Below are 26,648 nucleotides of genomic sequence, written 5' to 3'. Positions count from 1 at the left end.
TGGGATCTTCTTCCTGGTATTGATGCCCAGCCCACTTTTAGAGATGCTGATTCAGCACGTCTACGTTAGAGCCTGGGCATATGTATTTTTAAAAGCTCCGTGGGTGATTCTAATGTGCATTAAAAGTTGAGACTGATGAAAACTCAAATTTGAAAAAAACTCACTGGGCTTCCCTGGTGGCGCAGTAGTTAAGAATCCGCCTGCCAATGCAGGGAACACGGGTTCGATCCCTGCTGCAGGAAGGTCCCACATGCTGTGGAGCAACTAAGCCTGTGCGCCACAACTATTGAGCCTACACTGTAGAGCCCGTGAGCCACAACTATTGAGCCCGTGTGCCACAACTACTGAAGCCCATGCGTCTAGAGCCTGTGCTCCGCAACAAGAGAAGCCACGGTAATGAGGAGCCTGTGCACCACAATGAAGGGAAGCCCCCACTTGCCATGACTAGAGAGAGCCCATGTGCAGCAATGAAGACCCAACACAGCCAATAAGTGAATGAATGAATGAATGAAGGGATGAATCCGCCTGCCAACGCAGGGGACATGGATTTGAGCCCTGGGCTGGGAAGATCCCACATGCCGTGGAGCAACTAAGCCCGTGCGCCACAACTACTGAACCTGCGCTCTAGAGCCTGTGAGCCACAACTGCTGAGCCCGTGTGCCACAGCTACTGAAGCCAGCATGCCTAGAGCCCGTGCTCTGCAACAAGAAGCCACTGCAATGAGAAGCTCGAGCACCGCAACAAACAGTAGCCCATGCTCTCCACAACTATAGAAAGCCCATGTGCAGCAACGAAGACCCACCACAGCTAATAAAATAAATAAATAAATTTTAAAGAAAAGACGTTTATTAAAAAAAAGAAAAAAGCTCACTAATGGTAAGATCACCTTGAATTTTATAGGTCCTCTAATTCACAGCTTATCTCTACAACAGCCTGTGAAGTGTTTTTGTTTTGGGGTGTTTTTTTTTTTTTTTTGGCCGGTGAAGTTTTCAGATTTTTTTTTTTAATGCTTTCAGAGTAGAGTAACTATGTGAATCAGTGCCTGAATTTAATGGCTCAGACATTATTTTTACCAGCATTTTTAAAAAATAGGAAATAAAAGTGCTCAAGCATAGGCAGTGTAGCTGTCATATTTTACCCCTTTACCACAGTTAGTTGTTGCTTGGTTGGTGAATAGTCAGTTGTACTATGGTGTGATCGTCATGCTTAAATCTGACTCTCCAGCTCTTTGTATCATCGTCATTGTCATCTGCCTTCGGGTGTTGCTAAGCAGCATTTCACTACAGCTCCTGCTGAGAAAATTTGCAGCTGCCTGTCAGCTCTGACTTATCGAGCCTGTTTAATGAGAATTATGCTTATGATTTCTTTCCTGGCCTCTTATTCCTTCAGTTCACTGACCCCATATTACTTAGTATGGGGTGATTTGTTTCTCCTGTGTTTATATCAGTTCCCTAAAGACTTTTTCACCCAGACCTTAAGTTTTCATCTCAGGATGCTAGTTGGAAAGGGAAAAGGTCTAAAAACTGATATGATTTAAGCCTTTCCACTTATCTGTCTTTACTCCTAATTAAGGAACAATGGTGTTAGGCTGATACAAAAGTGATTTGTCCCATTAAATTATCCTCTGCTGATGTTAAAATATATCAGGACAGGGCTTCCTAGGTGGCGCAGTGGTTAAGAATCTGCCTGCCAATGCAGAGGTCATGGGTTCGATCCCAGCTCCAGGAAGATCCCACATGCCACGGAGCAACTAAGCCCGTGTGCCAAAAAAAAAAAAAAAAATTTGAAGGATAAAATATATCAGGACAAAAAAGAAACAGACAAAAAAACATTGAACTGCATTTGGTAGTCTTACTGCTAGTGATAATTTTGGTATGTTAATTTGAAATTCATGTGTATATGGATAAGTTATAAGTAATAAATAAGTTATAAGTAATTTTGTTAACATAATTAGGAAATAAGATTTTTAGCATAAGAAACAGAGTTATAAAATTAAAAGAATTTGAATAAAACTCCCATAACATTAAATTCTAACTGGAAGTGTTTATATGAACTCATAATTTATTTTTCTCTTCTTAAAAAAGAGATATTTTCTAGCTCAGTCCACTGTCAATGTCAAGAAGTAATGACAATCCAGTAGCAATAAGCATCCCTAGTACCAGATTATAGTTTCTAAATACCATTTCCTGCCAAAGAACACAAAGCTCATTGGATTAAAGGTTCACTCGGATCTCAGGCAGGAATTGTACACTATAAGCCTCTGGGCATCTTGTTGCACCTGCATACAATGGAGCCATCTGAGATGAATGGGCTCATGTCAGTAGCATTCAGGAGCCAACTTGGAGGGGCTCCTGTTGACCACAGGTAGGACAATTGAAGCATGAAAAAGAATAAAGCCTGCAGTGGATTGAAACACATCAAGTCCTCCTCCCCCAGATCTCTTGTAGGACATCTTTGAGGGCATCAGTTCACTATTTTGTAAATTGATAAATGAAGAAAATTAATAAAGCATTTATCTTTCCTGTAGGAACTATATTTCAGTGTAACTAAATAGTCAGCGGAGAAAATTTTTTCTTTGTGTAAGAACCACAGCTGAAAAACTCAAAAAGAGAACTAGAAAATGATATTTTGCAATCCCCCTGATAACAAAATGGATCTAGGTAACAATTATCAATGCTGCTGAAACCGTTAGGGGTACTTTATAATGAATGTATTAGGCCAGATACACCCAAACCAACTGATCCTGCCTTCTCCCAGCATTTTATTACAAAATTGTTCAAATTTGAGAGAATTTTATAGTGAGTACCTGTATACCCACTACCTAGATTCTACCACTAACGTTTTGTCATACATGCTTTATCACATATTTATCTATGTTTCCATCTGTCTATTATTTTATTTTTGGTGGATTTCAGGGTTAATGCAAGTAGCAGTAATGCCCCCCTAAATATTTCAGCCTGGACCAATTAATCTTAACATCACCATAAGAAGAGAAGCAGACAGTATTACGTGCTTCCTCATGTAATGCAGGAGGAGGTATGCCACACCACCTGGGAAGGATTCTTCCCCCTGCAAACCCCCAAACAATACAAACAACCCCCCCCCAAAATGTGAACCTAAATCTGATCAAGGAAACACGGGATGGATGAGCCAATAAAGTGCCATGAGAGGCAATTAGCCAAACCTATAATGTGGGAAATTCCGTAGGACAAATGACCCAGCTTCTTCATCAAATAAATGGTACTGAAAAGGAGCAGGACTGTTGGGGACTTGAGTCATAGCAATGAAATGCAATATGTGGATCTTGATTCAAAGAAACCAATTGTATGAAGACATTTTTGCCACAGTCATGGACCAGGTATCAGAAGATATAAAGAACTTTTATTGAGTGTCGTTGTAGTATGGTAGTTATGTGAAAAACAAATCTCCGTATTTGTTAGAAATGCATATAGAAGTATTCATGGATGAAAGATTAAAAATTCAATCAAGTGTGTTAGCAGACGGCATATTAGTATGTGAGATGATGCAGAGAGGAATGAGGCGTGGAACGGTCTGTGCTGATACAGAGCTCTGTTCCAACTCTTTCATTCCTCAAATGCGTTTTGAGAGCCTACCATGTGCAACATACTCTTCTGGGTATCAGAGACACAGCACGGACCAAAACAGACACATAGCCATGGTCTCATGGAGCTTACATTCACGTAGAGGGAGAGAGAGACGGTAAACATACGAGCAAAAACACGCAGGGTGTGAGATGATAATACGTACCAGAGAGGAAAGTCAAACAAGGAGAGGGGATGGTAAAGGGAGTGTGGTGAGGTAAGTAGGGTGGTCATGGAGACTCTCACTGAGAAAGTGACTTTTGGGGAAAGCTCTGAAGCATGGGAGGAGGGAGCTATTGCGATTCCTGGGGGAAGAGTGCTCCAGATGAGAGGGAGAGTGCCTGGCGTGTGGGGGGACCAGCAAGGGGGCCGGTGTCCACAGAGTGGACTGAGCAAGATTCACTTTTTCCCGGCCTTTCAGGAAACTGCCACCCTCTGCCCCCTTCCGTAACTGTATCACTGTGACTTGCAGAATAGAAGGGGTTCTACATGCTGTGGTCTTTTTCATATGATAAAATTTTTTTCACATAAGTAATACATGCTCACTGTAGAAACATTTAAGCAACGTAGAAGTACAAATTTTAAAAAAGTAGGGACTTGTAATTGAAGATGGTGTATTGAACAAAAGTGTTTATCTGTTAACCACAGGAACCAACAGAGCAGGAGAGGAGATACAGTAGATAAAAGAGAATAACAGTATTTGGAAACTGGAGAATAGTAGCTGATTCAACAACTTCAGAAAATAGAAAGCTAAGTGCCTGCATGGCAGAAGTCGGGAAGCAAAGCACTATTCCTCAATAGAGCTGTTAAAATATTTTTTGAAATGAAAAAAAGAGATGCAAGTCGCTTCTCCCTGCAGAACCCTGGAAGGACTGGGGGCACCAGATAAGCCCTAAAGATGGAGCTGAATTTAGAGCTTAAACCAGGTTGAAAGGCTCCACAAGAGTCAGTAGACCCTTTGATTCCTTCCTTAACTTCGTACAACCACCTCCCCTCCCCTGCAGAAGGCTGGAGGTTTATTCTTGAGAGAGGTTGAACCCAAAGACGCTGAACTTGGGTAGTAATAAGTAGCACACTGCAGAACGGGAGGATTAAGTCGCTGTCTGCACACTCAACAGTGAGGCCTCAACCCCCTTGCACTCAGTTGCCAAAATGTTGGCAGCAGGTGTGCACATCCCCATAGGATTATTGTGACAATTAAATGAGTAAATACCTGTAATATGTTCAGAACAGTACCTGGTAAATAGTAAATGCTTAATGTTATCACTAAATTAAATAGCTAAATAATTGAAACTGGTTGCCTCTGTAGAGTCAGAATCAGGTGGAGAGAAATGGCGTAGGGCACTGCCATTTTTCATTATAAACTTTTAGGAATGTTTGGCTTTTAGAATGATGTAGCTTTATTAAAAAAAAAAAAAGTAAAAGTGTCTCCCATTGTCTCCTCCATATGCGTAAGTTCTAGAACAGGCATCAGTCACATACCTATCCTTGTGGCTGGCAGCCCCATAAAAATCACAGGAAATGAATAGTAGGGGAGGAGCTGTCGTCCAAATGAGTATAGAGGTTTTGTTGCTACAAGGTTTGGGGGAAAGGGTACTTCATAAATGACAACAACAGCTGGCTATCACACTAGTTAACAGCGCCCAGGTTTTTTTCTTTAATATATATACAAACTGAAAGTTTCTTTCTTAATAAAAATAGGATCATACTACTTGTGTAGCAATATTAGATAGATAGATGATAGATTGTGGAGAGGAATTTAGAAAAAGTTAGAAGGCTCGATAGTTCTGTTCCAGCAATTTAACAGTGTATTTGTTCTGAAATAGAAGCTTCCTATAATCAAGGAGTGCTTTAGAAAACTCTTTGGAGGCAAAATAGGTGGCCCAAGATGGTAGATCCACCAGTTTCTCTGGGAAAAGCCTATGTCCTTAACTTCTAGTAATCAATACATTCTTCGGCTAGAGAGGGTGGTGAAAATTGCCGTAACCAGCATTGTTCGTTATAGTAAGTGGAACTTTTAATAACCTTTCGAGTTTCCTGCCTTGCTCCAAAAGACAAGTGTTAACAAGCCATTCTCCCGACTGTAAGCCTGCAATAAAGATTCTAGCACAGCATGTGATTTGCCCAGAGAGTTAAACATGCAAGCTTGCATGGTATTTAGAGGCCTTATTAAGACCTGTCTCAGCCACCCCATTTTCAAAATGATTTTTCCCTTTCAAGTCATTAATCCCAAATGCGCATGTGAGTGTGTGCAGGTGCGCGTGTGCACGTGCACGTGTGTGCATGTGGAGGTGCACGTGTGTGCGTGCACATGTATGGGTATGTGCAGGCAGTCTTATTCAAGTGTGTTTCTACTTAAGATGATTAATCCAAGCGCAGTGAAAATGATGTTGACCAAATTAATTCCATTTGAGGTTTAGCTGTTAGACAAATGCTATATAAAATCTTATACATGAATAATCTTAATTCTTTAAAACTATTCTGTACTTAAAAAACATGACTCTGGATTGTCGGTGCGGATTGAGGGCACTGAATTCTAAATAAAATGAATGCCTCTTCCCCCATTCTTGGCTTACTAGAACTAGATTGTCAGTACAGAGGCGGGGAGGGAGGAATTCTTGAGGAGAAATCCTCATTAGGAGAAGCAGATCAAGATGGTCAGAAAGTAACGAATCATTTTTCATTTTAATTTCCTGGCAAAATTCATGAAAAGTGAAGGAAGTGTTGTATTGAAAGATCTGAGAAAGTTTAAGTGGGCTTTCTAATTTATTGACTGTATGGCCTTGAGCAGATCGCCTCTTTAAGTTGAAGATTCTTCATGTGAAAATGAGGACAAGAGTACCTCCTAGAGTTGATATGAGACATAAGTGAGCTTGTGCACCTTGCCTGCTGCACAGTAGCAGTTGTTCTTGAAGCTTCTTGCTATCGTGATGTTGATGAGGGAAAAGATGAGGATGTAGACATAAGATATAAAGAAAACTTTGAGGTTTTTTTTTCCTTCCTCCTCGCTGATTCTAAATTCCATTTCTGTGGTAGGTTGTGGACTTTGTAGCAGCAACCCTGCAGCGAGCGTGTGCCAGCCTGGCCCACCAGGCAGAGAGCACCGTGGAATCCCAGACACTGAGCATGTCCATGGGGCTGGTGGCCGTCATGCTGGGAGGAGCCGTTCAGGTGAGTTCCAGACGTGAGCCACACTTTAAAGGAGGGAGAAGAGAAGAACCTGTTACTTCCCTTCCATACCCTTGTGAGAAATCAGAATGGATATTGCACACAGGAGAACTGGGATAAACAAGTCAGGTTGTTAATAATAAGAATTCTCTCCAAAGTAGAGGACAAGAAAACGGTACCACTTCTACCTTGTTACCTGGGTAGGCTTCCCCATCGGAAGTGCTGGGCCCTTTCTGAACTGGCGTAAGCTGGATTTGGAAATAGCTGGCACAGCATTTTGCATCTGTGGTGAATGCTAGATCCTCCGGCCCTCGCTGTAGCGGCTCTCCAGAGCTCAGCCCTTGTCCCTGCTGCTGTCGTCAGGGGACAACCTTCGTAACCTGCTGGTTGCTCAGTATTCCATGTTTTGAATAGTTCCATTTTAGCTCAGGATCCATTGTTCAAGGCATATCATGTAGCATGTTAAAGCTTTGTTTCCTGTGCATTATCTTTTACATAGCTTATTTTATAATTTTTTAAATTTATTCACTCAAAAATATTTGTCGCCTACTTGTTATGTGCCAGATACTGAGCTAAGGTGCTGGGAATAGAGCAGTGGACAAGGTAAACTTGGTCCCTACTCTCATGAAGCTCAGAGCCAGTGAGGGAGTCAGACACTAAATAACTCTCTCAAAAAAAATACTTAGAATTGAATGAAGTACCTCAAACAAGAAGTGAAGGGTACCAAGAGAACATGACATCTAGCCTAGGCTTGGAAAGTTTCCACTGAGGACATACTAAGCTAAGACTTGATGCATAGGAGTTTGGGAGTGTGTGTAGTACAGATGTTACTTTTTTTTTTTTTATAGTTGTGGCACATGGGCCTAGTTGCTCCATGGCATGTGGAATCTTCCCACGGCAGGGCTCGAACCCGTGTCCCCTGCATTGGCAGGCGGATTCTTTACCACTGCACCACCTAGGAAGTCCAGTACAGATGGAAGAAACTCTCCCAATTAAAGAAACATCATGTATGTGGGCTGGGAGGCAGGAAGGAGCTTGGTATACTTAAGGCACTGATAGAAGGCCTATGTAGCTGCATTGTAGAGACGAGGGGTCAGAATAAGGTGGAAAGGTAGGTACGTGTGTGTGACGTACCACATCAGGTCAGAAGACTGCAAAAGAGCAGATTAGGTTTAATGCAAGTATTATGAAATCTGACCTGAAATCAAACCAGACATAACTCTTAGCAATGAACTGGGAAATCCTCTGGGAATGGATTTTTGAGTTTGAGGATTAAAATCTGATACTGATTCTTGGTATATTAGAATTTGCCTCTCTCTAGCCTGTCCTTAAGGAGAAATTTTATTGGGCCCTATTGTTAATGTGAAACCCATTTCTTGGTAGATTTACTTAGCACTCCTAATTTTATATTCCCCGTGTAGTTGAAAAAATACATTTTTGGTTCGGTTGCTTGAGTCATATTATAGTCCTGCTGTTAGAACCGTCAAGGAGGAATTCACCAGTGGAATAGTTTTTCTGAAGTTGTACTGTTATTGGATTTAGTTGACCTGGTTGATTTGTGTTTTTCTGGTTGGGTATTGATTTAAATGTCTTTATTTCCATAGTTGACAGTTTGCTTGTTTGTTGCTTTTCTTTTTTCTTATTTAATACTTAGAAATTCAAACTATATCCCACATGGAAAATATTATACAGAAATCTCCATTTCCTTTCTGAGAAGCCCATCATTGGGGGGCTGGCTGGCTGTGTCAACTCCTCATGTGCTGACAGAGACTCACCTGACTGAGGCAGATGTGCATCCTCTACCTGTCCCTGCCCTTCCGTGAGCCATCCTGACTCACTGATTACATCCTGGATTCCTCTGACTTTGCAGTTCAAGTGAACATAAACGTCACTCCTACACTTTTGCCTAGATCTATTAATTTTTTTCTGTTTGATTCAAGGATTTATAAGTGGCATCTATAGTAATGCTAGGTTTTCTGTCTTTGTATTAGAAAAAAAAAGTCACAATTCTGAATTATGTTTCCAGATAATCGTTGCCAGGCTAGGTTTTTGCTTCGGAGTCTAGAAGATTATATTGTACCTATCCCTGATTAGGATTCTTTGTTTTAGCTAATGAAGCAGAATCTAACAGCATTTAAAACTTTCTTTCCTTTCTAATTTATGTAGTTAAGATTATCAATAGAACATAGTGTCTAGGAAGAGGAGTTGATGTGGAGAAAGTGTGGGTTTAAGACTGCTAACTAGACAACTATAATTCCAAACTTATTTTCTGTCTGTCAGGATTAGTCATCAGTAAAAGTGTGATGCTGGTAACTGCCTGTCCCCTCAGGAAGCGCTTTCTGCATGACGTTCCAGGGCCCATAGTGTCCTCTGAAGCGCTGCTGCGTGGGACAGACCTGATCTTTGTGGGGCTGGGACTTGAACCCAAATCTTGAGATCTCATGCCACTTTTTCTGAGAGTATCATAGAATGAACTCATTCAAGAAATATTTATCAAGTGTCTCTTTTGCCTCATGGAGTTTACCTTCTAGTGGTTGTGATTAATCTGATAAATTCTTAATATTTAAAAGAAGATTTCTATTTCTAGATCTTGTGTGTATCTTTATGCATGGCTCATTATAAAACAGAGCATACTACGTGCTGACTTCAAACAAAAGTAAAAGTACCACTTGTAAATAAATTCAGTGATGTTATAAATAAGGACCCAGACATATAAACTGCTCAGCTAAATATCTGAAGAAACATAGGTGATATACAGAAACGAGAACACAAAATAAATGTAAATATTTTTCAGAATTAGGAATTTTTAGGTCAGCATTTTATTGCTGGAAGAGATTTGGATTCTTTTAGAATAGTGATTTTCCCTGCAGCAGGGTAAGGCAGAGTGAGGGTGTGTATGCTGCACCAGGGGAGCTTTGTAAAGTCTCATGCAGGGCTTTTTCAGGGTACACATGCCCTCCTAGTTCTCCTCTGCTTCCCTGAGGGGATACTCTCTCTTCCCACCACCCAACTAGTCCAACTCCCAGTTTTTAAATTTGAGAACTTAAAGAAATTTAGAAAAACTCACATCTAACTGTTCCATTCCTGACACCCTGAAAGAAGTCATGGATGTGGGCTGACATAGCACTGCTCATTCTGTTCCGGAAGCATTGCAGAAACTCTGGGAGAGAGGCAGCCAGATAAAGGAATCTGTCACTCACTTGTGGGATGCTCCTTCAGGCCTCAGGGCTTTTACACAGAATTCTGAAGTCTTCATGTGAGATCTGTGCTGAGAAGCAGTGACAGGAGGAGACATGAGGGCTTTATGGTCACTTCTCAGTTTTGATAGTAGCCCTTGGTGACCCTTGAAAAATAGTTAATAATTACTTAGTGCTTCAGTTTTCGCATCTACCAATTAAGTGATTATTACTTTATACCTCAAAAAAATTTTTTGAACATTTATAAACAGATAGTCGGCAGCTGTAGCCTTAGATTTTCTGGATTATTCTCATCGTGGGAAATCTGTAGGCTTATGAAGCTGGAAGAATATATAACTTTCATTGCCTTAGAAACTGTTTGATTCAGGATCCACCAACCTGCCCGTGGTGATTACAGACGTTACCTAGTTGAATAAGATGAATCCCACAGTGACTAAGAATTTTGAAAACAGGGAGAAAACATGGTTGGGTTTTTTAAAAATAGACTTGTTTAGAGCAGTTTTAGGTGCACAGCAAAACTGAGCAGGAGGTACAGAGATTTCTTATGCCCCCCCTGCCCCCACACACGCACAGTGTCTCCCACTATCAATGTCCTGCCCCAGGGCGGTACATCTGTACTGCCAGTGAACCTACACTGACGCATCGTCACCCACAGTCTGCGGTTTACATTAGGGTTCACTCTTAGTGCTGTGCACTAGGGGTTTTGCCAAATATATAATGACAGGTATCCACCATTATAGTGTTATAGCTAATAGTTGCACTAACCCTAAAATCCTCTGCCTGTTCATCCCTCCCTCCCTCAACCCCTGGCAACCACTGATCTTTTACAGCCTCCACAATTTTGCCTTTTCCAGAACGTTATATAGTTGAAATCATACCCTATGTAGCTTTTCCAAACTGGCTTTTTTCACTTAGAAATAACCCATTTAAGGTTCTCCAAGTCTTTCGTGGTTTGACAGCTCATTTCTTTTTAGTGCAGAATAGTATTCCATTGTCTGGATATACCACGATCTATGTATCCATTCACCTACTGAAGGACATCCACTTGCTACCAGGTTTTAGCAGTTATGCATAAAGCTACTATAAACATCTGTGTGTAGGTTTTTGTGTAGACTTAAGTTTTCAGCTCACTTGGGTAAATACCAAGGAGGTCAGTTGCTAGAGCATATGGTAGGAGTATGTTCAGTTTTGTAAGAAACTGCCAAACTGTCTTGCAAAAGTGGCTGTACCATTTTGCGTTCCTACCAGCAATTAATGAAACTTCCTGTTCCACATCCTCACCAGCATTTGGTGTTGTCAGTGTTTTAGATTTTAGTTAGTTTAATGGATGTGTAATGGTATCTCGTTGTTTTAATTTGCAATTCCCTGATGACATATGATGTTGAATATCTCTTTGATTGCTATATACCTGTGTATCTTCTTTGGTGAGGTGTCTGTTCAGGTCTTTTGCCCATTTTTTAAATCAGGTCGTTTGTTTTCTTACTGCTGAGTTTTAAGAATTCTTCGTATATTTTAGATAATTGTCCATTACCAAACGTGTCTTTTGCAGATGCTTTCTCTTAGTCTGTGGCTTGTCTTCTCTTTCTCTTTTTTTTTTTTTTTTATTATTTTTTTGGGGGTACACCAGGTTCAATCATCTGTTTTTATATTCTCTTTCTCTTGACGTTGTCTTTTGCAGAGCAGAAGTTTTTAATTTTAATGAAGTCCAGGTCATCAGTTATTTCTTTCATGGATTTCTTTTCTTTGGTGTTTCACCTTAAAAAGTCATCACCATACCTGAGATCATCTAAATTTTCTCTTTTGTTATCTTATAGGAATTTTATAGTTTTGCATTTTAAATTTAGGTCTGTGATCCATTTTGAGTTAATTTTTGTGTTAGTATAAGGTTTGTGTCTAGATTCATTTTTTTTGCATGTGAATGTCCAGTTGTTCCAGCACCATTTGTTGAAAAGTTGGTCTTTTCTCCATTGTATTGCCTTTGCTCCTTTGTCAAATATCAGTTGACTGAGTTAGGAGTGACATCTGAATTAATAAATCCAGATGCAACTTCCTGTTCTTGTCGGGTGGGCACCCAGAATCCCAGTTCATCTCATAGACCCGAAATCAGGAAGGAATTCAGCCTTATTTAACAGATTTGAAAACTGAGGTTCAGAGGTTGGAAATGCCCTGTCAAGGTACCCCAGGGTGTTAGTGGCAGGGTCAGGGAGTTGGAACGCATGTTCCCTGGGGACCAGTCTGAAGCTTCCTTCATTGCAGTTTTAAACGTGGCACCTCATTGTCGCAAAGTTCAGTAGAGTGCTTGGTGTCTACCCAGGCACTCAGTGCATCAAAGGCAATCTATAAGGAATTAATTTATAAGCAGTTATTAGGAAGGCAAGAGGATGCCAAGGGTCATCAACTTGAAAGCACTCATTCAGGCACGATATTTGTTGAGAGGAGAGTAAAGCCTGCTATGAAGAGTATTTCCTTGGGTAATTAACTTTGTCCATGGGTTGCTCTGACGACCATCAACTGACTCTAGCTAAGAAATGTCATCATCATCTGGGATCAGGAAAGTTGGCTGCATAGGAGAAAGAGCAGTGGAAAGAGAGTCAGGAGGTCATGCCCAGTTCTGCCGTTTCTCAGTTTCTCGAGCTAAACATGTTCCCTTCCTGGGCTGCCTGTAAATGATGAGGTCAGACTAAATAATCTTTGAGATCCCTCAAAAAACAAAAATCAGTTGACTATATTTGTGTAGGTCTATCTCTGTGCCCTCTATTCTGTCCCATAGGTCTATTTGTATCTTTTTTTTTTTTAAGAAGAAATTGTGGTAATAGAAATGAAAAAGAAGCCATACACTATAGCTATAAGTAGATATTCCAATTTCACATGCCTAAAGAAAAAACAAAGGTCCATGATACCACAGAGGCACTGAATGAAGTCTAGCATAATAACACTAGCATAATTATTCTAAAATGTCTTTTCCATTTTCACATCGATTCTTGATAAAAGTGACCCTTTTCTTAAGTGACATATATTTTTATGGTGAAATTCTACAGATATGAACCTGACATATACCTCAAGTTTTCATTTTCTTGGGAGGAAGGTGGTAGAGCAAATGAACAATAACAATTCTGTGGATGTAAAGTGTAATATGAGACTATTATATAGGTCCTGTAGGAAAACAGTTGGTTACATGATTGGTTGGTTGGATAATGAAGTGTGCGAATGAGTAAGTAATAAATACCCTGCCTTGTTCTAAAAAGGATTTAAGACATGCAAGTTTTTCAAATGATCAGGGCTTCCTGAAGCTTCATACAACAATTTTTGCAGTATTTTCTAACAGAAAAGGATCACCACTGATTTTTTTTTTTAACTTATTTTTGGCTGCATTGGGTCTTCGTTGCTGCGCATGGGCTTTTCTCTGGTTGTGGCGAGCGGGGGCTACTCTTTGCAGTGCTCAGGCTTCTCAGTGCTGTGGCTTCTCTTGTTGCGGAGCACGGACTCTAGGCATGTAGGCTTCAGTAGTTGGGGCGCATGGGCTTAGTTGCCCAGTGGCATGTGGGATCTTCCCTGACCAGGGATCGAACCCATGTCCCCTGCATTGGCAGGCAGATTCTTAACCACTGTGCCACCAGGGAAGTTGCACCACTGATTCTTGTTTCTTTGCCCATGCACCTTTCCTAGTAAGGCATTATTAGAACAGAGCATCTGGAGAGAATAAAATATTATGTAGTTTTCACTCCCATTTTCTAGGAGAAATTACCTTCTGCCAGTTATCATCCCAAATCCTTCCAGACCTGTGGTGCCCATGTATGCTAACCAGCCACTTTAGATCTTGTAGCTTTACTCACTCAAGTGAGACTGTAAGGTTTAGGTAAGAGTGTGGACTCTGGAGCCAGATTTGTTGAGTTCACATCTTACCATCTTCCAGTTGTATGACCTTACACATGTTACTTGTTTTGTGCCTCAGTTTCCCTCTGTTTAAAATATAGATCATAATAGTAACTAGATTATAGGGCCATGATTATGTGTGTGTATTTTTTCTTTGTTTATTGTATTTATTTTTAAAACATTTACACAGCACTTACTGTGTGTCAGGCACTAAGTACTTTGCTATTATGAACTCATTTTTTTATGGCAAAAGGTAAATGAAAGTAAAAAATACAATAATACAATAAAAGTCAGAATACAAAAGAATTTCACCATATGCCTAGGTATTAAAACATGTGGTAAGAATAGCTGTAGAGACAAACAATCTCAGAGGTAAGTGGGTCCAAAGGATGAAAACAGGCTGTTTGTTCACAGGAGAAGAAATGCCGACAGTTAATAAACATGGAAGGATGCTTAGCAGCGTTGTTAGTTTAATGCAAATTAAAATAATAAGAAACCATGTTTTGCCCATCAGATTGTAAAAATTAAGAGTAATAATATGTGGGGGAATGGGGAGGGAAGAAAAGAGTAATAACATGTGTTACTGATGTATTTTTTTTAACTTAGAAAAGTACCTGTACATGGTAAGTATTTAATAAATGTTAGCTGTAATTATTCAACGGTAGTATGGAGTGCCAGACTCAGGCTATATGCCAATTACGCCAGGAACAAGGTTGCTTCCAGCCCTTTTTTCTCATGATCTATTGCCTTGTGCTCAGGTCATATTAACATCTGCTATGTTAATCTGGCTTTGGCATTTTTCATTTCATTTTGTAGTTGAAGTCAAGTGATTTTGCCGTCCTGAAGCAATTGCTGCCTCTGTTGGAGAAGGTCTCCAACACATACCCTGACCCTGTCATCCAAGAACTCGCTGTTGATCTCCGTATCACCATCTCTACCCACGGAGCTTTTTCCACTGAGACTGTCAGTGTGGCTGCCCAGAGTACCCTTAACAAAAAGGAGCCGGAAGGGAAAAGGGAAGAGCAGCAACAAACCAGTCACGAAAGATGCAGCGATGTGTCTCGTAGCCACCTGGAACCACTGCAAAGCCAAGACACACCCACCCAAACAGGTGTGAAACCTCATGCTCCCCTCGTTCCTCAGAAAGTCCAGGGGCCCAGCACCACTACAAACCAGAAGTCAGGAAGCATAACCGCAGAACAGCTCCAGGAAGCTCTTTTATCAGCTTACGATCCTCAAATTCCAGCACGGGCTGCTGCCCTGCGAACTCTTTCTCGCTGGATAGAGCAGAGAGAACCAAAAGCCCTGGAGATGCAGGAGAAGCTTCTCAAGGTGAGTAGAACACACCACACACACACACACACACACACACACACACACACACACACACACACACACACACACACACACACACACACACGCGCGCGCGCACTGAGACCACTTTCCAGGAGCCTTGACTGCGTATCAAGCGCCGTCCTAGACCACCCTTGGAGAAGTTGTAATTGTCCTGTGGAGGCAAGACTCAGACACAGGAAAGACTTAGGTAACCACATGAAACTACTCCATTGAACACGAGCAGGGTGCCAGAACTTTTACAGGCAAGAAACCCTGTGGACAGTCAGGAGAAGGAGAGAGTTGAAAGCTGGAGGAAGTAGATCTTGACGTGGCTTCACGAGTAGAGTTTGAGCCAATGAAGGAACGGAGGATGGAAGAACCTGAACAAATGCCCGGAGGTGGGAAAGTACCTTTCGGGTGGATGAGGCCGCTTGTAACACTGTGACCCAGCCAGGATAAGCCACCTGTTTTCTCTGGGTCCCCTTCAGAGAGGCTTTGGGCCGAACTGGGTCTCCTCCCCTCTTTCCCTCCATTAACAGTGAAAACGCTGTTCTTTATGTCGTAGATTTCTGTGGGAGACTATATACGCTTAGTTGGGGATCTTTTCCCCTTTGTGGAAGTTGTCCTAACCTCATATGGGTTACAGATTAAGAGCCAGGGTCTAGACATGACTGATCAAATCGCAGATCATTTAAGTCACTGACTTTGTCCAAGAAAATTGAGTCTGAGCCTCAGTTTTTACATCTGTAAAGTGAGGATAATAATAATTGGACCCACTTTATGTTGAAAGATTTAAAATAATCTTGGAATTCCGTGGCAGTCCAGTGGTTAGGACTCGGCACTTTCACTGCCGGGGCCCAGGATTCAATCCCTGATCAGGGAACTAAGATTCCACAAGGTGCACCACACGGCCTAAAAGAATAAATACATAAATAAAAATAAATAAACTAATCCACATAAAGCACGAATTATAGTGACAGGCACCTAATGAGCACCCAATAAAGGTTTTTTTATTATTATTATATTATTACTATTATCTTTTCCATATACTCTAGCCATTAGACTAAGAATTATAATTCTAATTGGAAACATTTATTTTAGTCACTTAAGTATCAGAACCAATAGTATAATGATAACTTCTGTTTATAAAGCCAAGCCCTATGCCTTTCAGACATTATCTCTAATCCTTGCAACAACCAAAATATCAATATTATCCTCGTTTTAGAGATGAGAAAACTGAGGCACAGACATGCTCAGGATTTGCTGTCATTGAAATGTTGCTGAAAACCTCAAATTATACATCTCCTTTGAGTAATCATTAAAAATATCCCTTCACACACCTATTTAGATGGTGACTGCTATGAACATCTTTGGAGTTTTCTTTAACTAACGTAACCTTCATGTGCTGTATGTCTTCAAGTCCTGTCAATTCCTGTTCCAAGAAGTCTTTCAGATCTATCTCTTCCTCTTTCTGCCCATGGCCTCTACCCTGGATTACGCTTCTCTTACTCCGTACATGATCTCCACCCCTTCTAACCTGGCCATCTTCCCAACTTAAGTAATCTTGGGCTCTCCCTAACGTGCTGCAGATGCGGAGACCAGCAGCATCAAGCTGATATCCAGAATTGCTGTTCCAGCAAAGGACACATCACTATGTATGGAACAGACACCCCTGTCTTCTAGATACCAGGTGGGAGGGACATGGGCACATGGCCACTGTCTTCCTCTGGCTCTCATGTTAGGGTTTAAGCCTAACGTGTCACTGTCACATCTTCTAGATAAGCAGCACCCTCTGTGGTTGACATGCCCTGGTGGGTTCCTAAATTATGAGATGTGTTGAGAGTAATTTGTTACTAATGTCAGTTGAAGTGCTGAAATTCGCAAAAGATTTTTAAAAATAAATTAGAACAGATTCAAGGTTATCCCAATAATAACATCTCCGTCTCGCACTTGCATTTCCATACGCTGAGTGCAAGAGAAAAGGATCAAATTACAGCAGGCATGCTATTAATTGGATAGAACCCCAAACCTGGCCTCTTGTGTGCCAGGGCCTGTAGTCTGTCATGCCATATCTAAGAATGGCTGTCTACCGTGGGCTGGAAAAAATGTTGAGGATTGTTCTTCCAGGTTTTGGCTTCCATGCCTGTTCTTGGTGTATGCTCGACAACGTCACGAAGTATCTCCCCTATAATCGCTACCCTCTTGTAACTATTATAAAAACAGGACTTCAAACATTTATACTGTTTTCCCCCCCGCAGGATGCTTGAGTCAGACCAATATCTTGCTACAACAGAGAGAAACAAAAGCATTTACTCTTTTGAGGCTGCTCTAAGGATCTCTCAGGTCTTGCTTGCTGTTAGTGAATCATATCGCTGCTATATTTTGTGCTTCCAGATATTCTTGGAGAACTTGGAGCATGAAGACAGCTTTGTATATCTGTCTGCTATTCAGGGTAAGTTAGTCCTGGTTAAAGGACTTTGAGTTTGTGGACCAAAGATTGTATCGTGTATGTTTGCATAAAATCCCTAAATTCCTAGAGCTACACACAAACTGCTGGTCATTTTGTCCATCTTCCTGCCTCCTAGCTAGGACTTGATTTAAGTCATGATAATAATGCTCCTGGAGGGTTCCTAAAGGGGCCCCATAGAGTTTCAGTATCTCATAATGATGACGAAGCCTCTATTTATGTTTACTTATTCTGTAAATTAAATCCCATTTCCTCCAATTTAAGGAGGTAAAGAATGGCTCACATGTGAGCTCTCATTATATTGGCCTTTTAAATATAAGTACATGACTACTATTACTGTGCACCTTGGCTCTCTCTTTAAGGTAAAAGAATCTCAGAATCTATACTATTTCTCATCACAACATTTTTTGCAATAATTTTATTTCTCTTTTGCGATTCTTTGCTGTTCTTCCCATCTCTATTAATTTGTGGACTTCAAATCTAGAGAGAGGCCTCGTGAAAAGGGGTGTAGAGACTTAGGCACCATTCCCAAAAGGGTGAGAAGCAGACAACGGTGAGAAGACAGAATTAACTCACAGTTTCTCTTGGCTCCATCAGTGTGGTATAGTCCTCAGCGGCCGGGGGTGGAGACGATCACGGGAGTGCCCAGTCCCTTCCCCGGCTTCTCAGCTGTGTGAACTTCGGCAGATTACTTAATCCCTCTGGGCTTCGATTTCTTGCCTCTGAAAAGGGAGCTAAATAGGAATGTAAAACGGTACAGCTGCTTTAGAAAACAGTCTGGCAGTTCTTCGGAAAGATAAGCATAGCGTTATCACTTGACCCAGCGATTCTAAGTATTCACCCGTGGAAATGAGAACATACGGCCACGCAAAAACTTGTACACGAATGTTCATAACAGCCAAGAGGTGGAAACAACCCAAATGTCCACCATTTGATGAATGAATAGACAAAATGTGGTGTATACATACAACGGAATATTATTCAGCCAAAAAAAAAAATAATGCAGTGCTTGTTGCAGCATGGATTAACCTTGAAAACATAGGTGAAAGAAGCCAGTCACAAAAAACTGCATATTGTACAGTTCCTTCATATGAACTGTCCAGAATAGGTAAATTTATAGAGACAGAAAGTAGATTAGTAGTTGTCCAGGGCGAGGGGGAAAGGGGAAAGGTTTGGGAAGTGATAGCTAAAGGATACAGGGTTTCCTTGTGGGGGAATGGAAACATTCTAAAACTGGTTGTAGTGATGGTTGCACAGCTCTGTCAGTGTGCTGGGAACTATTGAATTGTATATTTTAAATTGGTGAATTTTATAGTATGTGAATTGTATCTCAATAAAGCTGTTGCCAAAAAAATAAGAAAATAAAATTTAATGAGGAAGAGAGGGATAAAACTGTCAGAGCTTAAGGAGATTAAGTGTAATACGGTAGATAGGATCCTGGGACAGAAAAAGGACATTAGGGAAAAACTAAGAGAATCTGAGTAAATTATGGACTTTAGTTGATAATGAAATGTCAGTATTAGTTCATTAATTGTGATAACGTACCGTGCTAATGTAAAAGTTAATAATCGGGGCAACTGGGTATGCAGTATATGGAAACTCTCTGTGCACCTTCTCAATAGATCTGTAAATCTAGAATTATTCTATCATTGAAAGTTTATAAAAGGAGGCTAGCATTAAATGAGTTAATACTTTGAAAGTGCTTAGTGCGTATTAGGTGTTCAATATGTGTCAGGTATTATGACTTTAATGTCATCCTCGTGGTCATCATATCACTACTGTTTCTGTTGTTATATTGCTGGGTAATAATGTGCAATACGTCTAACTTCTCAGAGCTAAAGCTTGAGTAGGTAGCTTCTATCAGGTACTTCCTGCTACATAACAGATTACCCCAACACTCAGTATTATTTACATATTGTCATTTATTATCATTCACGTCTTATCACTTAAGCATCTGTGGACAAATGGGGTGCATCTGACCAGGGCTGGGCTTGGGCAGCCCTGCCGCTCCCTGTAGGTCTGCAGGCTGTAGTAGCTCTGCTGCACCTGTTCCTGATCATTCCTGGTCCAGGGCCTCCCAGGGCGCATTCGCGTGGTGATGGCAGACACGTACAAGAGCAAGAGTAAGCTCGAGAGGCCTCTTCAGGCCTAAGCTTGGAACTAACAGCCTATCACTTCTGCCTCATTCTGCTGGCTAAAGCAAGTCATGTGGCCCAGCCCAAAAGTCAAGGGATGGAGAAATATACTCTGTCCCTTTAGTGGGACAAACTGCCAAGTCGTGGAGCAAAGGACATGGATGCAGGGAGGGGTGAGGAATTGAAGCCGGTAATGCGGTCCTTCAGGCAAGGTTCTCTGTGAGCACAGAGGCACGTGCAGCTCCTTACTGGCTACTTATTTCTTGGTGTAATTTGGGTATCCTCTATGCACACCTGGGAGTTGAAACTTAAGAGTTCAGAGGGGAAAGTGTACAGCGATGAAGGCCTGAGCCTTGGAATTCATTCTTAACAAAAATTTACTGCGCACCTATTATATAGTACAAAAGTTTCATGAGAGTTAAAAAGCAAAAAGACATTCTTCAAAGGAGACAAAATAACCAACCACTCACAGAGGTAAAAGGACAGCTAGGCAAGAGCAGAAGAGTGGAGCGTGTCAAGAGAAAGTATAGAGAGAAGGTGTTTACTGGCAGCTGAGAGGTCACAGAGGCCAGGAACTGAGATAAGCCTGAGGGCTCGATAGGGCTCAGGAAGCCACGTAACAGTGACTGGCACTTATGGAAATCAAATAAATCAATGAGGCAAGAACCTGAAATGCTGATAATTAGTAAGTGTGAAAACAAGTCATCCTCTGCTTTTTCCAGGAAACTGTAATACTGTCATTGAGATGTTTCTTTTCTTTTCTTCTCTTTTTTGGACAAGGTTTTCGGGAAGCGGTTGTGTGTCATTCTCATAGGGCAACGTTGGTATTTGGAATAAGCCTCTTAGCTGATTAACCCACTGAGCTCATTAGCCTCTAGGGTCTGCTATAAAAATCACAACTGTTGGTTTTGTGTTTGTTTTTACTACTTTTAATTGCTGTGCTAATCAGTTAGTAGCTAATTTGGGGATGAAGAACATGGGAGGTAGAGGTCTAATTTCTGTTCTCAGCTCCCCCACAGCAGACAAGTTTGAATTAATGGATGTTTTCGGTGTTTATAACATGCACTTATACAGCCAAGGCCTTAGGTGAATTTCCCACTAAGAAAGGGAAGAGCTGAATTTTCCCACCACCCTTGCCAACTTCATCTGCCCAGGCCTAAAACTCCAGAGCCAAGCCATTCTGGACTCCCAGTCAGACAGACAAGACCAGTCCACGTGTAAATGTCCTGTAGTGCAAGGGGGCTTGGCTGTGGTTTGAGTAACATTAGTGTTGGGGAGTGTATGTGTGAGTATGTAAGTGTGCCTATGTGTGTTTAAAGTGTTCCTTTTCTAGGCTGACTGAGTGGTTCCATGTGAAGGAACCATTTACAAGATACCCTTTGCTTACTTTATTGTTATTTTGGATCTCTTTTGTAATTTCTCATCAACTTTGTTTGCAGTCAAGGCATCAGAGCAGAGCAGAGAGGAATTAAATAAGCTCATTCATTCAACAGGTATTTATTGACATCTGCTGCAGGAATTTCTGATGTACAAATTATCTGTACATCACAACAATCTGAGCACTAAATTCCCTATGAGTTAAAATTTAATTTTATGAAAGACTGCATCTCTTTTTAGTCCTACTAAGAAAGTGATGGTTGATTTAGTTCTCATAGCAGCTGCTCCCAGACACTCAGTAGCAGCTTCTTCAGGCAGAGAATTATATACAAGTTGCTGAGTTCCAGTTACAATCCAGAGTATATAAATAGAACACGTAGTCTTAGACTGCGTCCTTTAAGTGCCTCTCCTTTTTAGGTTCCTTGTATAGCCTTTTTCTCATTGTTTTATCATCATCATTACTATACAAGTTAATATATTCTTATTGTTTTAAAAACATTTAAATGGCAAGAAAGTATATAAGATAAAAAGTGGCAGTCTTTCTCTTTTCCAAAATAGGAGTTAAAATATGTCCTTGAGTCCCATAATGTATATTTGATGTTTTGGGCATTTTTCACATTTCAGTCTTGAAATAGATGTTCAGTAATGAATGTGATAAGTAAACACGTGATATTCTTCAAAAAGATATTATAGCCAAGTTATTTATCTTAGTGCGGATCTGCTCATGTCCTTGCAGTCACTTTTAGTTATTTAAAGAGCATTTTGAAAGCAACACCAGTGACAGATGCATTTCAGGGACCCAAGCGATCCCCATCGGTGTCAGAAGAACCTTTGGACGAAACTCCTAGGCTCACTGAAAAAAGGAAAGAAACCCTAGGCTCTGAGCCAAGCATGGGAGGTGAGAGTCTGCCAGTGTGCGTAGTGAAGAGAATCTAGACATCTTGACATGCCTGAACAAATTGCACTCACTCTTCTACCCTTTTCCTTTCACAGAAGAGTTTTCGTTTCTGGCAGAAGAGCCAAGGGGAGGGAAGGCAAAAGGCCTGAAAGGGAGGAAAGTAGATACAAGGTGAAATTGTTCTTACCGAGTTTCAAACTGAGCAGGATTACAAGTCTTAACTTGTCAGAGACTGAACTCCCTATCTCATTCTCAGATTTCTACTTCAAATAAACCAAGTTGGGCAACCATTAACTGAAAATAATTCTATCCCTTGAAGGACCACCTGATTGGATCGGGCATTGAAATTTGGAATGTAGTCTTATGAAGTTTATCATCTCCATTTATGTCCTTGAAACAGGAAGATTTCTTTTGTGTCCAGACCTGGTTTCTACATCACCTAATTAACAAATGAGTATTTAGCGAATGTCTCTCATATATGCTAGCTCAGTAAATTCTTGAAGTAGTTCTGGGAAATAGACATTTTTCCCATTTTTTAAACTTCCTATTTGAGATTCAGTTTACACACCTGAAATTCATCCATTTAGAATGTGCAATTCAGGGCTTCCTAGGTGGCGCAGTGGTTGAGAATCCGCCTGCCAATGCAGGGGACACAGGTTTGATCCCTGCTCCAGGAAGATCCCACATGCCGCGGAGCAACTAAGCCCGTGCACCACAACTATTGAGCCTGCGCTTTAGAGCCTGTGAGCCACAACTATTGAGCCCATGTGCTGCAACTACTGAAGCCCACACGCCTAGAGCCCGTGCTCTGCAACAAGAGAAGCCACGGCAATGAGGAACCTGCGCACAACAATGAAGAGTAGCCCCCACTCACCGCAACTAAAAAGAAAGCCCACGCACAGCAAAAAAGACCCAACACAGCCAATGAAATTAATTAATTAATTAATTAATTGAAAAAAAAGAATGTGCAATTCAGTGATCTCTGGTATATTTAGAGATTTGTGCACCAATCACTGCTGTCTAATTTTAGAACTTTTCATCTCAAAAAGAAACCCTGTATCCATTATCAGTTGGTTCCCATTCCTCATTCCCCCTTGCCCCTGGGAACCACTAATTATTTTTTGTCTCTATAGATTTGCCTGTTCTGGACTTTTCATAATATAGAATCATACAATATGTGGACTTTTGTGTCTGGTTCTTTTCACTTAGCATGACATTTGTGAGGTTCATCCATGTTGTAGCATGTATCAGGACCTCATTCCTTTTTATGGCTGAATAATATTCCATCATACTGTTGATTAACCACATTTTGTTTATCTGTTCATCAGCTGATGGACATTTGAGTTTTCACTTTTAAGCTATTATGAGTAACGCTGTAGTGAATATTCATGTACAAGTTTTTGTGTGGACCTGTGTTTTCCTTGCTATTGGGTATACACGTAGGAACGGAATTACTGGGTCATATAGTAATTCTATGTTTAACCCTTTGAAGAGATGTCAAACTATTTTCCAAAGTGGCTGCACACTTTTACTTTCCCACAAGCAGTGTATGAGTTCCAGTTCCTCTGCATCCTGACCAATACTTGTTATCGCATGTCCTTTTATTATAGCCACGTTAGCGAGTGTGAAGTGGTATCGCATGGTGATTTTGAGTGGCACTTCTCAATGACTGATGAGCTTATTGTGCTTTTCTGTATCTTCTTTGGAAAGATGTCTGTTCAGATTCTTTGCCCATTTTTAAATTGGATTATTTGCTTTTTTATTATTGAGTTGTAAGAATTCATATATTCTGGAAACATGTACTTTATCAAGTATGTGGATTGCACATATTTTCTGCCATTCGGTGGGTTGTCTTTTTCTAATGGTGTCATTTGAAACACTGAACTTCTTACTTTTGATGAAGTCTAACTTAGTTTCCTCTCTTATTACTTGCACTTTTGGTGTCATTTCTAAGAAATCTTTGCCTACCCCAAGATAATGGATATTTACATCTGTGTCTTCTAACAAGAGTTTTATTGTTTTAGCTCTTAACATTTAAGTCTGTGATCCATTTTGAGTTAATTTTTGGGTGTGATGAGAGATATCCTCTTTTTATAGCTAAAGGTTCTGAAACTTACATAGGTAAGTAAGACTTACGTAAGTCTTATAAGTGAGTCTTGACTTATGTAAGTGAGACTTACATAAGTCTCCTTTCCAAGATTACATAGCAAGTAATTTGAACCTTGTTGTTGGCCTTCAAGTCTTGTTCCCTCTCCCCAGTACACTAGGTTACACTGGAATATTTCAAATAATGATAGAGTTTTCTCCTATTGTGCTTTTAAACATAGAAAACATATTATGATTATAGTTATCAATATTAATTAAAATTGAATAATGCTTAATCATCTAGAAAGCTTTGATTCTGTCAACTATCTTGAAATATAATCAAAGCAGATATTGTAATTTTTTTATAAATGAAGAATTGACTTACCTATAGTCATAAAAGGTGGGAGAGTGGTGGAACTGGGACCAGACCCATATCTCAGGGATTCCCAGTCCACTGTACCTTATCTTAACTACAGCCCAGGTGAAATATGTTATGCTTCCTCCCCTCCTCCAAGTCAGAGATTGTATTTTAAAGCCCAAAATACTTGCGTTTTACACAAGCTCACTGGGAATATCTGTCCAGTGGTTTCCTCTATCAGCTGAAGATTGATACACTCAGATTTACATCAGAATATTTAGCAATTTATACTTTTACCTGTAAGTAAAAGATAATTGACTATTTCAAGTTTAGTTATTTTTACTTTCTAAGATTTCCCAGGATAATTGCCATATAAGAGAAAAAAAAAAAAGTATTATAGAAGTTACCACTTATTATTATATGCCTGTCACAGTAACTCTACAAGTTAGGAATTTTTATCCCTATTTTACAGATGAGGGAACTGAGGCTCAAAGAGGTTAAGTAACTGGCCCAAAGTGACACAGATACCAAGTGTCAGTTCCATAATTTGAATGTTAAGTCTTTCCAGCTTTGAAGACTATAGTCTTGCCACAGGGAAGAATGATTAATCCTAAAATAGTTGTTCCTGTTTCCAAGGCACAAGGGCTGGGTTTTCAAATGGTCTAAGTTATAGGAGAACCAGGCCTGTCTATGAGAACTGGCTTCACTGCAAATGAACTCTTCCTATAGCTTAATAATATGCTGATCTCATGTTTGCTTGATTTTGTGTGTGTGTGTGTGTGGTTTTACTCATTTGGCAGTGAGTGCAGTATTATTTTTTAAGCACTCTCTGTGTATATCTTTGAAACTCATCTTCCATTAGTGGAATATGTATGTTACCTCACACTGCTTGTCCTTCTTCCCACTGCTGGTCATGAGTGTTTCAGCTCTGGAGACATCAACATCATTTTAGGAGTATTAGCAAAGAGCCTTCGGAACAGTCCTGGGATTTATGCAATTTATGAGACTGTGGATTAGGAAAACATGCAGCTTTCTGTAGAGAACTTTTGATATTTGTTACATTTTGGATGCCAATAAATTACATTTTTAAATTACTTACTTTAAAATAATACAAATTATGAACCTGTGTAGAAATAGAACCCTCATAACACTGCTGGTAGAAACAAAATGGTGCAGCTCCTCTGCAAAACAGTCTGGCAGTTCTCAAAAGGTTAAACACAGTTACCATATGATCCACCAATTCCACTGCTAGATATACACCCAAGAGAAATGAAAACATATGTCTATACAAAAGCTTATATATGAATACCCATAGTAGCATTATTCATAACAGCCAAAAAGTAGTGTTGGATGAAAAAAATGCACAACCTAAAAGTTAAGAATTATGTTTTATTTGGCGGACTTTCTGAGGACCTCATGCTCGGGACACAGCATCTCGGATAGCTCTGAGAGATTGCTCTGAAGAGTAAGGGAAGAGCCAGCGTGGATAGGAGTTTTTGCAACAGAGACCAGGTAGTCAGAACATCAAAAGATTACTGTTAATTTAAAAAACCCAGATATGTGGAGTAATGGAATGTAGCGCTTTTCTGTGTATGGGAAGATGCAAGAGTCTGGGCTCACTGAAGTCATACCTTTGATCGCACCTCAGCTGTCTGGGGCCAGCATCCTGTGCTTTCTCACCCTGAGGCTCCTCAGGGTGCACTGTCAGGGGTGGCTGCAGCAATTAACTGCTAGCTGGCGGGCATCCTGTTTCTATCCTGAGTTCCCCCAGGGCTCACCATCAGGGAGGCTGTCATGTGATGGCTTGATGGCTGTAACATCCTGTGTTTACTGATGGACGGGCAATATTTTTCATTCACAGTGGAAGCAACCTAAATATCTACCACCTGATAAATGGATAAATTAAGTATGGTATATCTATACAGTGGAGTATTACTTATCAATAAAAAAGAATGAAGTACTGATTCATGCTACAAAGTGGATGAACCTTCAAAACATGGTAAATGAAAGGAGCCATACACAGAAGGCCACATTCTGTATGAAATGTTCGGAACAGGCAACTCCTCAGAGGTAGAAGGCAGATTCATGGTTTCTAGAGAATGGGAAGAGAGAGGAATGGGCAGTGACTGCTAATGGATATGAGGTTCCTTTGG

The 26,648-nt window shown here is 40.5% G+C and overlaps 1 protein-coding gene across 1 annotated transcript in view; it reads left to right on the top strand.

The window, feature by feature from the left end:
• TANGO6 (transport and golgi organization 6 homolog) overlaps window positions 1-26,648 on the top strand; it is a 172,143-nt gene that overhangs the window by 53,626 nt on the left and 91,869 nt on the right. The window contains exons 12-14 of the mRNA XM_057711664.1: window positions 6,639-6,773; window positions 14,657-15,172; window positions 17,570-17,627. Of these exons, the coding sequence (XP_057567647.1) occupies window positions 6,639-6,773; window positions 14,657-15,172; window positions 17,570-17,627 (709 nt within the window). The remainder of the gene's footprint in view (window positions 1-6,638; window positions 6,774-14,656; window positions 15,173-17,569; window positions 17,628-26,648) is intronic.

This window comes from Hippopotamus amphibius, chromosome 16 (assembly GCF_030028045.1).
Source record: "Hippopotamus amphibius kiboko isolate mHipAmp2 chromosome 16, mHipAmp2.hap2, whole genome shotgun sequence".
Lineage (NCBI taxonomy): Eukaryota > Metazoa > Chordata > Mammalia > Artiodactyla > Hippopotamidae > Hippopotamus > Hippopotamus amphibius.
The sequence above is the reverse complement of the archived record's forward strand: the minus strand, read 5'-3'. Positions and strand labels throughout refer to the sequence as shown.